The 12,948-nt window shown below is 42.7% G+C and overlaps 4 protein-coding genes across 4 annotated transcripts in view; 2 read left to right on the top strand and 2 right to left on the bottom strand.

The window, feature by feature from the left end:
* LOC106113613 (ribosome biogenesis protein BOP1 homolog) overlaps positions 1 to 2,983 on the bottom strand; it is a 6,369-nt gene extending 3,386 nt beyond the window's left edge. Inside the window, exons 1-8 of the mRNA XM_013306447.1 lie at positions 2,763 to 2,983; positions 2,559 to 2,681; positions 2,079 to 2,150; positions 1,338 to 1,701; positions 1,091 to 1,253; positions 843 to 984; positions 576 to 758; positions 2 to 181 (exon numbers count right to left, since the gene is read on the bottom strand). Of these exons, the coding sequence (XP_013161901.1) occupies positions 2 to 181; positions 576 to 758; positions 843 to 984; positions 1,091 to 1,253; positions 1,338 to 1,701; positions 2,079 to 2,150; positions 2,559 to 2,681; positions 2,763 to 2,831 (1,296 nt within the window). The 5' untranslated portion in view covers positions 2,832 to 2,983. The remainder of the gene's footprint in view (position 1; positions 182 to 575; positions 759 to 842; positions 985 to 1,090; positions 1,254 to 1,337; positions 1,702 to 2,078; positions 2,151 to 2,558; positions 2,682 to 2,762) is intronic.
* A 346-nt stretch (positions 2,984 to 3,329) lies between these two features.
* Positions 3,330 to 4,977, top strand: LOC106113647 (bolA-like protein 3). The gene is made up of 3 exons (XM_013306489.1): positions 3,330 to 3,525; positions 4,443 to 4,583; positions 4,739 to 4,977. The coding sequence occupies exons 1-3, from the start codon at positions 3,478 to 3,480 to the stop codon at positions 4,874 to 4,876; spliced, it is 327 nt and encodes a 108-aa protein (XP_013161943.1). The 5' UTR covers positions 3,330 to 3,477; the 3' UTR covers positions 4,877 to 4,977.
* Positions 4,978 to 6,670: 1,693 nt separating this feature from the next.
* On the top strand, positions 6,671 to 8,706 carry eIF3f1 (eukaryotic translation initiation factor 3 subunit f1). Its single transcript, XM_013306463.1, has 4 exons — positions 6,671 to 6,834; positions 7,047 to 7,193; positions 7,987 to 8,210; positions 8,290 to 8,706. The coding sequence occupies exons 1-4, from the start codon at positions 6,726 to 6,728 to the stop codon at positions 8,641 to 8,643; spliced, it is 834 nt and encodes a 277-aa protein (XP_013161917.1). The 5' UTR covers positions 6,671 to 6,725; the 3' UTR covers positions 8,644 to 8,706.
* A 434-nt stretch (positions 8,707 to 9,140) lies between these two features.
* On the bottom strand, positions 9,141 to 12,621 carry XRCC1 (DNA repair protein XRCC1). Its single transcript, XM_013306446.1, has 10 exons — positions 12,371 to 12,621; positions 12,062 to 12,172; positions 11,777 to 11,863; positions 11,322 to 11,501; positions 10,869 to 11,130; positions 10,274 to 10,721; positions 9,971 to 10,179; positions 9,734 to 9,880; positions 9,408 to 9,610; positions 9,141 to 9,323 (listed from the first exon to the last, which is right to left on the bottom strand). Exons 1-10 carry the CDS (start codon positions 12,419 to 12,421, stop codon positions 9,141 to 9,143), a joined length of 1,881 nt encoding a protein of 626 aa, XP_013161900.1. The 5' UTR covers positions 12,422 to 12,621.
* Between the last annotated feature and the right edge of the window lie 327 nt (positions 12,622 to 12,948).

Genomic DNA, 12,948 nt, shown 5'->3' with positions numbered 1-12,948 from the left:
GTGGGTAGCGGTGTGTGCAAAGTGCGGGGACCTCCTTGTCGTCGAGCAGGTACTCGGGCGGGGGGTTGTAGCTCTCGGCGTGCGAGGGTGGCGGGCGGCGCGGCGCGGGGATGTGCCGCTGCAGCGAGCGCGGCGCCTCCTCCTGCGCGCCGGAGCCCCACAGGTCATAGAACTTCAACTCCTGCAATGTTACATTACGGCTACTTCACTTGTTTCATCATCAGTTCACTACACATCCCCATTCGGAGACTACCCTAAGTTACTGGTGATTAGGCCATAGTTGACTTCACACATATCTTTGAATTTCTTCTCAGATATGTGCAGGTAAATGTACATATGTAAATCGGAAATCGAAAATCACATTGGTACATTGCGGGATTCGAACCCAGGACCTTCAGGTTGCAAGTCAAGTGCTTGCCCCGTGAGCCACCGACGCCTTCAGTTGTTTGCTCTTCACTTTTTCGGGCGATATCTAGCTTATAAAACATGTATGCAACGAGCTCATCGTCGGGGGACGCAATTCTGTACATATTATATGAATGTATGTGCGAGGCGAGGTTGGGTTAGGTTAGGACCTTGTTGCGGCGGCGGTCGTCGGCCAGCTGGCGGCGGGTCTTGGTCCAGCCCATGCGGAGGGCGTGCACTAGGCGCGCCACGCGGAGCTGCTCGTCGCGCGAGGGCAGGAAGGAGCGCTTGTGCTCGGGGAAGGCGCGCAGCGGCGTCGCCAGCACCTCGCTGCTGAACCACTCCACCCAGGGCTGCGTTCCACAGTTCACATGCACATACGTTCACTTTTGCTCTAATTTTTCAGACATAGACAAAAGAATATATTTTAAAGCGACCTGATATTCGTCATGGTCCGCATTGGGCACTCGGCCCTCGCGTATTCTGCTTATCAGTTCGAGGTCTTTCTTGGACAGTATGATCTCCTGGCCGGTGGAGGGGTCGCGCACGGTGCGCCAGAAGTCCGGGTCCTCGCACTTCCTGCAACAGAAGCATTGCAACATGTAGCGAGGGTGGGCTGTGCGGCGTGCTGTGTGCGGCGTGCGGCGTGCGGTGTGCGGTGTGCGGCTGCGGTTGCGGCGCGCACCTGAGGAAGTCGTCGATGCGGTCGGCGTGCGGGGGGCGCGCGATGCGGCGGCCGTCAGCGTCGTAGCCGACGTGGTCGTACTCCGCGTACCACCAGCGCGGCACCTCGCCCGCCGTGTTGACGCGCCCCTCCTCATCCGACGTGTCGCCGGACTCGTACTCGTCTGCGAAGGTTCACTTGTTAACACCGGTGACCTACATATTTATGATAATACTACAGGAGCATACTTAAATGTCCCCTAAAATACCTTTTTCTTGCACCGGTTGTATGTTGACCTGAACATCCTTTATCTTTTGCTCTAAAGCATCTAAACTGCTATTTGCTTTCTTTTTTTCTGCTGCAACTTTTGTCGCTTTTTGTTTAAATTCTTTCTTTTTAAATGGCTTCTCGTTGTTTTTATGTGGGAGTGAGTGTTGTACGCGTGATGCGCTCCCGCTGCCCGATTCCGCACCACTGTCTTCATTGTCAGGCTTTAATTTACTTTTTGTTATGTTTGTATTTGACTGAATATATTTATGTGTTGTTGCTTTAGTGTTGCTATCACTTGTATCATCGTCACTCTCCTTCTCCCTTCCATCTGATGCTTCATCTTCCTCTGAATCACTAACATCCTGAAAAACAATCAAAATTTGTCAATATTAAATTAGCTATTCAAAAATTAAACTGATATTAAACATGTAGTTAGTTAGTTAGTTAGTTATAATACATATGCACTAAGTATATTGAAGGTTAATTAAAGAATTTGAATGCCTTTCCGTTTACATGTCAGGCAGTGGTGCCATATGTGCCAACAAAAATTTATATTTTATTAATAGGCAATTTAAGTAAAAAAAGTTGTCAGTTTTTCATGATGATTTTTGATTTCCTTCTTCTATGACTTATCATCAAGGAAGGTCTTTGTCTTTGCTAACTGTTCCTATAAAATATAAAGTATACAATACATGTTCATTATTTACATCGTTTTTAAAATAACATTAAAACAACTTACCGATGACTCCTCTAAAGACTCATTAGCAGCATCATCACTCAGAAGAGAGTCTCCGCTGTCAAACACTACTCCCTAAAACATATTTTTTATTTAAATCGTATAACTATCAAGCAATCACATTGTCACATTTATAATTTCATTGTATACTAGCAGTCACCCACGTATCCATTTGCACAGAATAAAAAAAATCTTATTTGGTAGCTTATGTGTCTTTCTAGGCTATGTTCTACATCTGTGCCAAATTTAAGCATGATTCACACAGCTGTTTTCGAGAAAATCTATCCAACCATTTATTTATGCAATATTTGGAACATTGCATTCATGATATTTGTAAAATGTTCCAAACCCAAGCTATTCAGTTTGCTTTGAGATAAATTACTATCTTTTATTAAAAAAAAAAATTGGAAATTTCTGCAATTGTAAAGTTTTACATTGCTTTGTTAATAATAACTTAAAACTAAAAGTTGGTTTAATATGTACATCTAGTTCGGTGTCGGAGGGGGCATGACCATCCTCGTTGTCCGAGTCCGAGGAATCCGCCTCTTTATCCAAGTCACCGCGAATTAAATTGTGATCATCACAGCTGCTACTGCTGTTACTGCTCTGAAATATAAAAGTATATAACTATAAAAGTATAAAACTTTTTAAACCATAATAACAATAATAACCAGTCAATAATCTTACATTATCCTTTGTTTTATTGGTATTTTCCGATATTTTTCTTTTAAGTAATCCCGTTTTATATGGTGGCATTGTTTATACGAATCACCATAACATATTATAAAAATTGTGAGTTAGTTCACTGCAGTTCACTTAAATCTAAAACTCACAAAAACCGCACTTTATTTCAAACTTTAATAAACACGTGTTTTGAAAGATTTAATTTGTTTGACAGCAATTGATGAATGAATGAATGAATGGATGGATATTACCAAAGAGTATATACTACCATTAAAGAGTAAGAGAAACTTGCCAACTATATAAAACATTTTATATACTCATTGTATATAAAACGACCTAAAGGTCTATGTTACCAGGTCAAAAAATTAAAAAAAAAGAAATAAATGCGCTACAATCTGTATTAATATTGATTAGTAAAGGAGGTATTTGCTTGCTCCAACCAAATATTGCAACTCCATACCATAACAGTTGCGTGGATTTATTTAATTGAGAATTTAACGCTAACAGTTGACACCTGAGACAGCTGATCAGCTGTCAAACTAGCATAGCATTTGAGAGTTTAAGGTTATAGTTAAGATAGTTGCATTAATAAAGAATTTCAATTAAGCGATAACATTTTTAAGAATATTTATAAGGTCTTCGTCTTAATCTGTTTGTTGTGTAAAATGTTCTGTATTCGAATTTTCTGTTCAATGAATGTTTAAAAATAGAACATAAAATGTTGCGGATTTTTTTAAAAACGTTGCGACCTCTCATTAGTACCAAAGTAAGAAATGATTTCATTGCATATATTGGTATATATTGTAGTTATTGTGCTGTTTATTCTGTCATCTTTTCTTTTGCACCTCAGTCTGCATGTGGACTATGTGAGGTCAAAACTCGGAGCTCACAGGCACAGCAACACAAAAGGGGCTTTGACTTTTACCAATAAGAGTATTTTATATCTTGTGAAAAACATTTAAATATAATTTATATAGTAATATGTTTGAACAACAATTTGCTTGCACATAGTAATTAAAGGCGAAGATTATTAACATTCTTTTTACTTCAAACTATTATAAAACTCTTTTTTTTGGCAAATTTTTAATATGGATTTTGTGCATAAGCACTATGGAAGTCGAATATAAAAATAATATTTTTTTAAAAAAGGTTTTGTAGGCTACTCATAATGTGTAGTCTGTAGCAAAGTAGTATATTAGATAATAAACTGCCTGCATCTATTCAATGAATGTGTCCACAGTCAGTTTCCTCCAAATATTTTGTGGTATAACCTATACTAGTTTATTAGAGTATCCATTGTCAAAGTATATTGTTTTCTCTGTTTTATCAAACAGTTAACACAATGCTTTGTATAGATGTTTCAGCAGTTTAAACTCAAAACTCACTTTTACTTTTGAGTAAGTGAACAGGGCTCTGTTCTCGCAACAGAGGTTTGCCACCATTTTTGTCACTTGTGATATCCGGAACAATGATCCCAAATCAACATTTTGACTTCATGATGTCACACGTCAACTAATCTTGGACCTATACTTTGTGGTGTACATAGACACAATGGATAGTAGATGAAATATGAATAAATATAATAGATAATAAGTTTGTACTTCCAAAAATAACATTTTGTAACATATGTAAAAAGACTAACAAAATTTTAACTATATAATGATAAAGATATCGTGAAAGTAGATAAGAGCAGTGGGCGGCGTGGGCGACGGGGGTGCCGTGGGCAAGGAGCAGCAGCTGGCAGCGGCCCTGCGACGTGCACTGCCCGGCATCACCTACCTCAGCGTCGAGGACATCTCTGGCGGCTGCGGCGCCATGTTTGAAGTAATAACCCTACAGGCGGCAATTACATCATAATTATTACAAAACAATCCTATTGTAAACACTGGCCATCATTATCATCAGCCTGTGTCGGTCCTCTGCTGGGCCTTATATATATAACCTAATATAAATTTAAAAACCCAAGTTATTTTGTACAGGTAAGTGTGGAAGCTAAAGAATTTGCGGGCCTATCTCGCGTGAAGCAGCATCGCTTAGTGACAGAGTCCCTGAAGGATGAAATAGCAGAAATGCACGGGATACGCATTCACACAACGCCGCCTACATCCCCTGAATAAAGTACAATAAAGCTATAGCTACATAATATTAGTCGTTGTTTTGAATAAAATTTTATTAAAATATTAAAACATTGGTATTCTTTTGGTTGATTTAAGAAATACTGATGGCTCTTTTTAACCTTAACGCAGTAAGAAAAAAGGATAGGCCACATTTAATAAATAACGGAAATAAGCTATGTCTGTTTCCATTACGCCAGTACAGAAGAGACAGTACCGACGATCAGGAAAGATTTTTTGACGTTAACAGGGAAGTGCTACTAAGCTGTAAAAATTTAGCCCATCAGTTCAGATATTCTACCAATACTATAAACGCGAATGTTTGTATGGGTGAGTGGAAGGATGTTTGTTTGAAGGTATCTCCAAAACGGATGCAAGGATCTCGCTGAAATTTGGCATCAATAATCCCACAAGGATTTGAGGCAGTCGCAGTTCGCAATCGTAAATTTTATCAACACTGTCAACTTGACAGCTGACAGGGGCCATTTTGTCAACTGCACTGTTTAATGTTGCCATTTTCATAATTTCGAATTACCATAAAAATATTAAGCGTGATGCTATAACGCGTAGGTTAATCCTTACGAATATCTTCTATATATAAAAAGAGTCGTATTAGTTATACTATTTATAACTCAAGAACGGCTTTACCGATTTGCCCGAAAATTGCTGAGGAGGTACCTGAGAGCCAGGAGACGGACATAGGATACTATTTGTTCATTATAATATTTTTTTTCGAATTTATGCCTTGAAGAGCTGCTTTTTATTTAACTTATTAATACTATTATAAATGCAAATGTTTAGATGGTTGTGATGTGGATGGATGTTTGAAGACATCTCTAGAACGGATCTCGATTAAATTTGGCATACGTATAGAACATAGTCTGAAAGAACACATAGGCTATACTAATTAAGTTTTTTTATATATCCACGCGGACGGAGTCGCGGGCGACAGCTAGTTTGATATAAATAAATATGATATTCGAGGTTTGTAAAATAACAATAGGGGCTGCAAGTTTGTATTATTGAATAATTTATGTGATTGCTTAGAAAGTTTAATGTTTTGTGTTATGTACTATAAATGTTAGTAAAATAAGTAGTCTAAACAATTAAAATACTACCCAAAGACAGAATTTCACGCGTACGAAGTCGCGGGCAGAGCTAGTTTGCTTAAAAATGTATCAAATTTAAATATAATAGTAAGAAATTATAATAGGCTTATACAGTATGTCTATTTAAGATATATTAGTTTGACAACTGACGCCTATAAAATATTGAATTTATTTTGTATGAGCTTTAACATTGTACTTAATGGACGTTTATCATATTGTCGAACCGTCGCGCACAACGAATAACTGGAACTACCGAAAATCGGTCTTGTGATAACATTAATCCAACAAATGGGTACTATAATTTAGGTATTTTATAACTTTTTGAATTTATTGTAGTTATATGGCTATGAATCGCACAACTAATTTTAAAAAAAGAATGTTAATGTGCATCAACACCGCAATTTTTGGTTGTATATCTTATTTCTTTATGTCGTTATGAAGGATAAAGTAGGAATAGAAAGAAACAAATTTATTTCTATTGTAATTCAAAATCAAAAATCACGAAATTTTCGATTACAAGTTCTATGAGAACAGCCATCGAAATTAGAAAAAAATTTTAATCGATTTTACTCAACCCATATCTAGTGAATTGTCAAAATACCCAGTTAAAAAACTGCCATAAATTTACAGAGTATAATAATATATCTATGATTTATGTTGATTCTAGATTTTCGACTTGCTGTCAGTGTCAGTTTGATTGTTGTCTTTGCAGTTTTGTGATATCTTCTTTCTTCAAATCCAAAATGGCCCTCAACTTAGTTGTCAAGATACATCCCGTAGTTTTATTTCAAATCGTTGATGCATATGAGCGAAGAAATGCGGATTCACATCGAGTTATTGGCACGTTGCTGGGTAAAAAAATGTTTTATATGGCCAGCACTCTGATTTTAAGTTATAGTTTTAGTAGACGTCATGGGACTAACCTATCGGATTTGGATTTAAACAACTATTTACTAATAGAAATATACCTATTTTTAATTGAAAACATGGATCATACGATTTAAGTATGGCGGTTCTTCATCTCTAAGACATGTTTGTGGTAAACAAAACTAATTTCTTTTAAGGCACATCGGACAAGGGTGTTGTGGAAGTGACAAATTGCTTTTGTGTTCCGCACAAAGAGCACGCAGACCAGGTGGAAGCAGAGCTCAACTATGCCATGGATGTGTACGAGCTCAACCGTCGGGTCAATGCCTCTGAAAACATTGTTGGTCAGTTACACTGATATGGGATCCATGGCACATGGAGTACATACTTTTGATATATGTATTTATATGAATACATATAACGTGTTACTGGAACTCTGGTGAACCCAAGATTAAGTAGTTTAAGATTTACCAACTATTTATGGTAGGTCGTAAAAGTTAATCCATCTTTTGGTTTTTCAAGCTATTACTCAACAGAACTAAATATTTAGAAATGTAAAATATGCACATGCTAATGATTGAAAAACAGAAGATTATAATTATATATTTAGGAAGATCATGTAATTTGTTGTTTTATAAGGAATTAGCAGTAGCCCAAGATTGTCTTTACAGAACAAAAAAAATTTCAATGCAAAAAAGACAAAAAAATCTGATCGTTCATCTTTATGATATAAGTATCAATTGAAATAATTTGATTTTAAATTATTTAAACTTTTGTGTCACATTATAATAAACTTACATAAAAACAGATAAATACTCACATATATTCGTCCAGTGGCGGCATTAACTAGTTTCAAGCCCATCCGGGGCCCTTCATTAGGGTGAGTAGAACTGGTATTATTTTGCGAAGCTTCCTGTCTCTCACTGCCATGGATGTGTATGAGACGACATGAAATAATACCAGTCCCATTCACCCTCATGAAGGGCCCCGATGGGCTCGAAACTAGTCGGCGCCACTGAGTGTTTAGCCGTTTGTTTAAAGTTTATTATAATTTGATTCATAAAAAAACTTCTGATAACATAAGAACATAACTATATTGTTACCATAAGTGAGGATTGAAGCTCGTTGTTGTGGCAGGGTGGTGGGCGACGGGCAACGAGGTGACCAACCACTCGTCAGTGATCCACGAGTACTACTCACGCGAGTGCCGCGAGCCGGTGCACGTGACACTGGACACGTCGCTGGCCGGCGAGCGCATGGGGCTGCGCGGCTACGTGTGCGTGCCGCTGGGCGTGCCGCACGGCAAGCAGGGCTGCATGTTCACACCCATCAACGTCTCTCTTATCTGCTACGAGCCCGAGGTGAGTAAAAACATTGTACGCCTGGTGTGTGTGGCTGGCACATTTGTCGGACGATGTCCCGGCACGCGGTCGGTTGCAGGTGGTGGGGCTGCAGCTGTGCCAGAAGACGATCGGCGCGAGCGGGCGCGCGCGCCAAGTGCAGCCGGCGCCGGACCTGGCGCAGGTGGCGGAGGCGGCGGCGCGGCTGGCGAGCTCGCTGGACCAGGTGCTGCAGTACGTGGAGGAGGTGGCGGCGGGGCGCGCGGAGGGGCACAAGGCGGCGGGGCGCGCGCTGCTGGAGCTGGCGCACTCGCTGCCCAGCCTGGCCGCGGACTCGTTCGCGGACGCGTTCGCCTCCAGCGTGAAGGACCTGCTCATGGTGGTGACGCTGGCGCAGCTCGTCAAGACGCAGCTGCAGCTCAACGAGAAGCTGACGCTGCTCACCTCGCAGTGACCCGCCGCCTGCCGCCCGCTTTTATTGCAATAACTCACCAATAAAACTTTCATACTGTGGCCACTTTTTGTTATTTTTTAAACCTACAACTGTATGTATATTTACTTGAGACAAGATCATACATTTTCGTAAATCGTATTAGTTGCACCGATTTTCATAACTTTGCAAAGGAGATATTCTATTATTTTTTCATGGTTCTAAAATTTTACCAATATTTATTTTGAGTAAAAGTGTATGATAACATTTTAAGATTTTTAAAAAAAAAAATACAAAACATGTGATAGTTCAGTGAGCAGTATTCACTATAATGTAGTTTATCTGAGCCCTCATTCAATGTACTGTTAGGGGTTTCGGGACAAGCTGGACGTACTTCAATCGTGACTCTCTTCAGGTTAAGGATTTTTATAAAGGAAATAACTTTCCAATACCATTATTATTATTATTATTTAAGTATTTAACAATAAGAACGTTAATGTCTGTAGGAAGGCGGTGGGCGGTCAGCTCGGCAGCTCGTAGGGGAGTGTGGGCGCCAGCGCGCGCAGCTCGTGGCACCGCCACACCCAGTCGGCGCGCACGCGCAGCCCGCGCGCGCCCCCCGCACCCACCGCACCCCCCGCGCCCACCGCACCCCCCGCGCACACCACGTAGTCCACCGCCGCCCCCTGCTCCAGCTCGGAATCCTGCCGCGCGGCCGTGATTACTCAATACCAAAAATATTTGCATCTAATGGTAATGATCAGTAAACATTCAAAGGGCAGATGTACCTGCAGCAGCAGGCCGCCGTACGCGCGCACGTAGCGGGCCAGCAGGCGCGTGTCGCAGCCCGCACCCCCCGCACCCGTCACCGTGAAGGTCAGCCCCTCCAGGAAGGGCGGCAGGGGGCGGCGAGGCGAGCCCTCCCCGTCCCCCGCGCTCTCCCCTGCCGGCTCCTCCTCGGTGGAGGAGTCGTCCGAGAGCGTGACGCTGCCTGCCGCCGACAACATAAAACGCTCGGGTTATTTGTACGACCGCGCTATTTATCGCTATTTATTAATTAAGTTAAATAATCTATTCCATGTACCGACCCTTAAACCTTAAATATTTTACTCACCTTTGAACCTCTCGTCGCAGACGAAGGAGACGTCGTTATCAGATGACGATGTGGGCGGAGCGGAGGGCGAGGCGGGAGCAAGGCGCGGCCTCTTGTTGTTCGCGCGCACCTTCTCTATCTCGTCGTCAGTGTCGTCGGTGTCGTCGCCTGCGTCAAAGCATAAAATAAAAAAATGACGTTCCCTTTATTCGGTCTGATCGTGAATTAGGTCGTTAATGTTAACTGTAATCGACGGACCGCGGGGTGAGCGACGCCGGGGCGGTGGCGGGGGTGGGGGCGGGGTCTGGGACTGGTGCTGGGGGCGGTGCGGGCGCAGCGAGTGCGGCGCCTCGGGCTGGCGGCGGGCGGTGCGCTGGCAGGCACGCAGCCAGTCGCCGCTGACGACGTGCGCGTGCGGCGAGCTCGCTACTACTTTCTTCAACTTAGGCGTGTTGGGGAAGGCGCAACTGGAACACGACACGGTTTATTCACACAATCACCATCGTCCAATATAGAGTTGCGATGTAGGGGGAGGGTTGAGGGGGTAGGGGGTGTACTGACATGAGGTGGGTGCAGTCGGACGTCCAGTCGGGGCGGTAGCGCGCACCGAGCGCCAGGCCTGCCGCCCGCAGCTTCGCGCGCTCGGGGTTGACGAAGCCGCTCATGGCGAACACTACCCCGCGTAGCACCGCGCTCGCGCCCTTTCCGTTGCCACACTGGCCGCTGCCGCCCTGTCCGCTGCCGCCCTGGCCGCTGCCGCCCTGTCCGCTGCCGCCCTGGTCACTGACGCCCTGTCCGCTGCCGCCCTGGCCGCTGCCGCCCTGGCCGCTGCCGCCCTGTCCGCTGCCGCCCTGGTCACTGACGCCCTGTCCGCTGCCGCCCTGGCCGCTGCCGCCGGGCCGGTGCCGCGCTCGCTTGCCGCTGCTCTCTATAGGAGTTTTCTTAAGCCTCGTGTTCGCGTCTGGTATATCTTTCAATGCTTGTGCCGACGCTCTTCTTATTTGAGCAACTTAAAACGAATTAATAGTATGTATGAGTTTATTTAAAAATGTCTCAATATTTCAATTTGCGGCGGTCGCCAGAGAGCGGAAAACGAACAAACTTTCCGTTTAGGCGTTTAGCATAATATGATAAGTTGGAATGGAATTCTCGACACCTGTGTTACATCTAGCGCTGTCGTCATTCTTCTTGAGACTCTGTTGGTGTTTAGCGAACAGCGCCCCCGGCTGGAACTCCTCCTCGTCCGAGGAGTAGTTCCCGAGAGAGAGCAGCGTGTCCCTGGGGGCTGGGGATGGGGCTGGGCCGGGGGCCGAGGCGGTGGTTGGGACAGAGGCTGAGATGGGGGCTGGGACCTCCGCCGCAGAAGACTCAGTCGTTACAGCTTCCGGTTCATAAATATGGATGAAAGAGAGTCCAAACTAGAAAGTGACAAAATATTCAATGTAGAAATACACACACAAATTTGGTGAAAATGCTATAAAGACAACATTTTATGACCATCAGTTTTAAGATAAATTTGACAAAATAAATTATAAATAAACTAGAATACCGACTTGTACTATTCTGTAAGCGGGAAGCAAAAGTTAGTTAGTCGAGTGAGGGCTGTCACCTGGCAGTGCTTGTTGTAGGGCTGCGAGCACAGCAGCCGCACGCGGTCCCAGCGGCGGCCGCGCGCGCCCTCCGCCAGCTGGTCGGCGCTGAAGCTGCGCACGCGGTCCCCTCCAGCACCGCCACCACCCACCCGCCGACACTCCGCCGGGCTCGCGAACACGCAGCGCGGCACCAGCACCTGCAGGACCACCACATGGCTCATCTCTAGCATTTACATAGAATGTCTACAGTGGACTAGAAGTTACATTTCTGACCCACGAATGATAAAATTCATTCAGATGTGATAAATAAGCTGCTGTTGTTATGCCATGATGTGGCCGATGTAATAAGTAGGCGAAGGCATTGAGGCATGTCTCCACATTATTGAGGTAATGCTCGATGACATGTTGACATGTAATTCATCCATAAATATTGAGAGAACAAAACAGAAATTCTGCGATGAGAGTGACATACCTCATACTGGTCAACGGGACAGTCTGCAGAGCCCACCAGCACCTCTACAAACGCGGCCTGGTGTGCTCCGATGTGGACACCACATATCTGAAAACATTACCACTTATAACTTTATTTACATTAAAACATTATTTGATAACTAGCTGTTGCCCGCAAATTAATTTATTTGTACATTTGTACAAGATGTGAAAAATAAAAAATCAATTACAGTTTACCCTTGAATATTGCTTTGACAGATGGGTTGTGATGAGAGTGAATACTTAGGTGAAAAATTAGAGTACTGACGTTGACGGCGCGCTTCAGCTGGAGCAGCACGGCGCCCTCGCCTGCGCCCGCGCTGCACAGCCAGCGCCGCTTGCTCACCTCGTTGGCGAGCAGGTTGCTGGCCGGGTGATCCTAAATCATGGGAGACAATCCCAGAACTATATCTTTTGTAGACAAAATAAAGTTTAAAAAATACTCTGTTCCTAGTCAGCCACAGGAACATCAAAATTAATTAAGTGTTGTAAACATCCAAATTTTCTCTTAATTTTATTATAATTTATATAAATTTTAAGTTCTTATCAGAAAATAATTTTGTATTAGATTACTTACTGGGTCTTCGCTGGTTACACTAACAACGTAGTCAATTTTTACGCGCGGCATAGCAGTATTCTATCAATATCACCTTAATATTTTATACGTTTATCATTCATTATATGTAAGTTTTCGCGGTAATATGAAAGTAAACAACCTATTTAAAATGAAAACGTAATTGTCAAATGAATAGACATATGTCGACGGTGTGACCAGATTGAAATTGAACATTTATACACAATTTATCCATTTATATATATTTTAAAAACTCTTTGATTCTGCCAGTTATTCGTCTAAATTCTGCTAATCGTTCTATTGTTTTTATCAATTTAAAGAGTAAACAATTACTACGGGTATTCAGACTAAAAGTTGCGAAATAATTGCCTACAAATTTATTAACTTTTAAAAATTGTATTTAACTAGGCAATTTTTGCTCTCAGGTAACCCTAAAAGATTATGGGCGTTATGGGTTATGGTCATGCCCCCTATTAATAAAAAAAAAACTGCTAAAAGTTTGCTTTGTCGGACTATACACAAATAAAATATTAGACCCTTAAAAATTAGTAGTTAAGAAATGACGTCTACCGTGTTAACCG

Source organism: Papilio xuthus, unplaced genomic scaffold, assembly GCF_000836235.2.
Source record: "Papilio xuthus unplaced genomic scaffold, Pxut_1.1 DF828177.1, whole genome shotgun sequence".
Taxonomy (NCBI): domain Eukaryota; kingdom Metazoa; phylum Arthropoda; class Insecta; order Lepidoptera; family Papilionidae; genus Papilio; species Papilio xuthus.
Note: the sequence above shows the minus strand (reverse complement) of the source record. Positions and strands in the feature narration are given on the sequence as shown.

Bases quoted from the DNA above. Each gene is read 5' to 3' on its own strand.
- LOC106113647 (XM_013306489.1), top strand. From the start codon at position 3,478: ATGTTGCGGATTTTTTTAAAAACGTTGCGACCTCTCATTAGTACCAAA. The intron at 3,526-4,442 runs GTAAGAAATGAT...TCGTGAAAGTAG, and splicing joins GACCTCTCATTAGTACCAAA to ATAAGAGCAGTGGGCGGCGT. The intron at 4,584-4,738 runs GTAATAACCCTA...TATTTTGTACAG, and splicing joins GCTGCGGCGCCATGTTTGAA to GTAAGTGTGGAAGCTAAAGA.
- eIF3f1 (XM_013306463.1), top strand. From the start codon at position 6,726: ATGGCCCTCAACTTAGTTGTCAAGATACATCCCGTAGTTTTATTTCAA. The intron at 6,835-7,046 runs GTAAAAAAATGT...ATTTCTTTTAAG, and splicing joins AGTTATTGGCACGTTGCTGG to GCACATCGGACAAGGGTGTT. The intron at 8,211-8,289 runs GTGAGTAAAAAC...GGTCGGTTGCAG, and splicing joins TTATCTGCTACGAGCCCGAG to GTGGTGGGGCTGCAGCTGTG.
- XRCC1 (XM_013306446.1), bottom strand. From the start codon at position 12,421: ATGCCGCGCGTAAAAATTGACTACGTTGTTAGTGTAACCAGCGAAGAC. The intron at 11,502-11,776 runs GTATGTCACTCT...GTGGTCCTGCAG, and splicing joins GTCCCGTTGACCAGTATGAG to GTGCTGGTGCCGCGCTGCGT. The intron at 10,722-10,868 runs GTGTCGAGAATT...ATTCGTTTTAAG, and splicing joins CAGCGCTAGATGTAACACAG to TTGCTCAAATAAGAAGAGCG.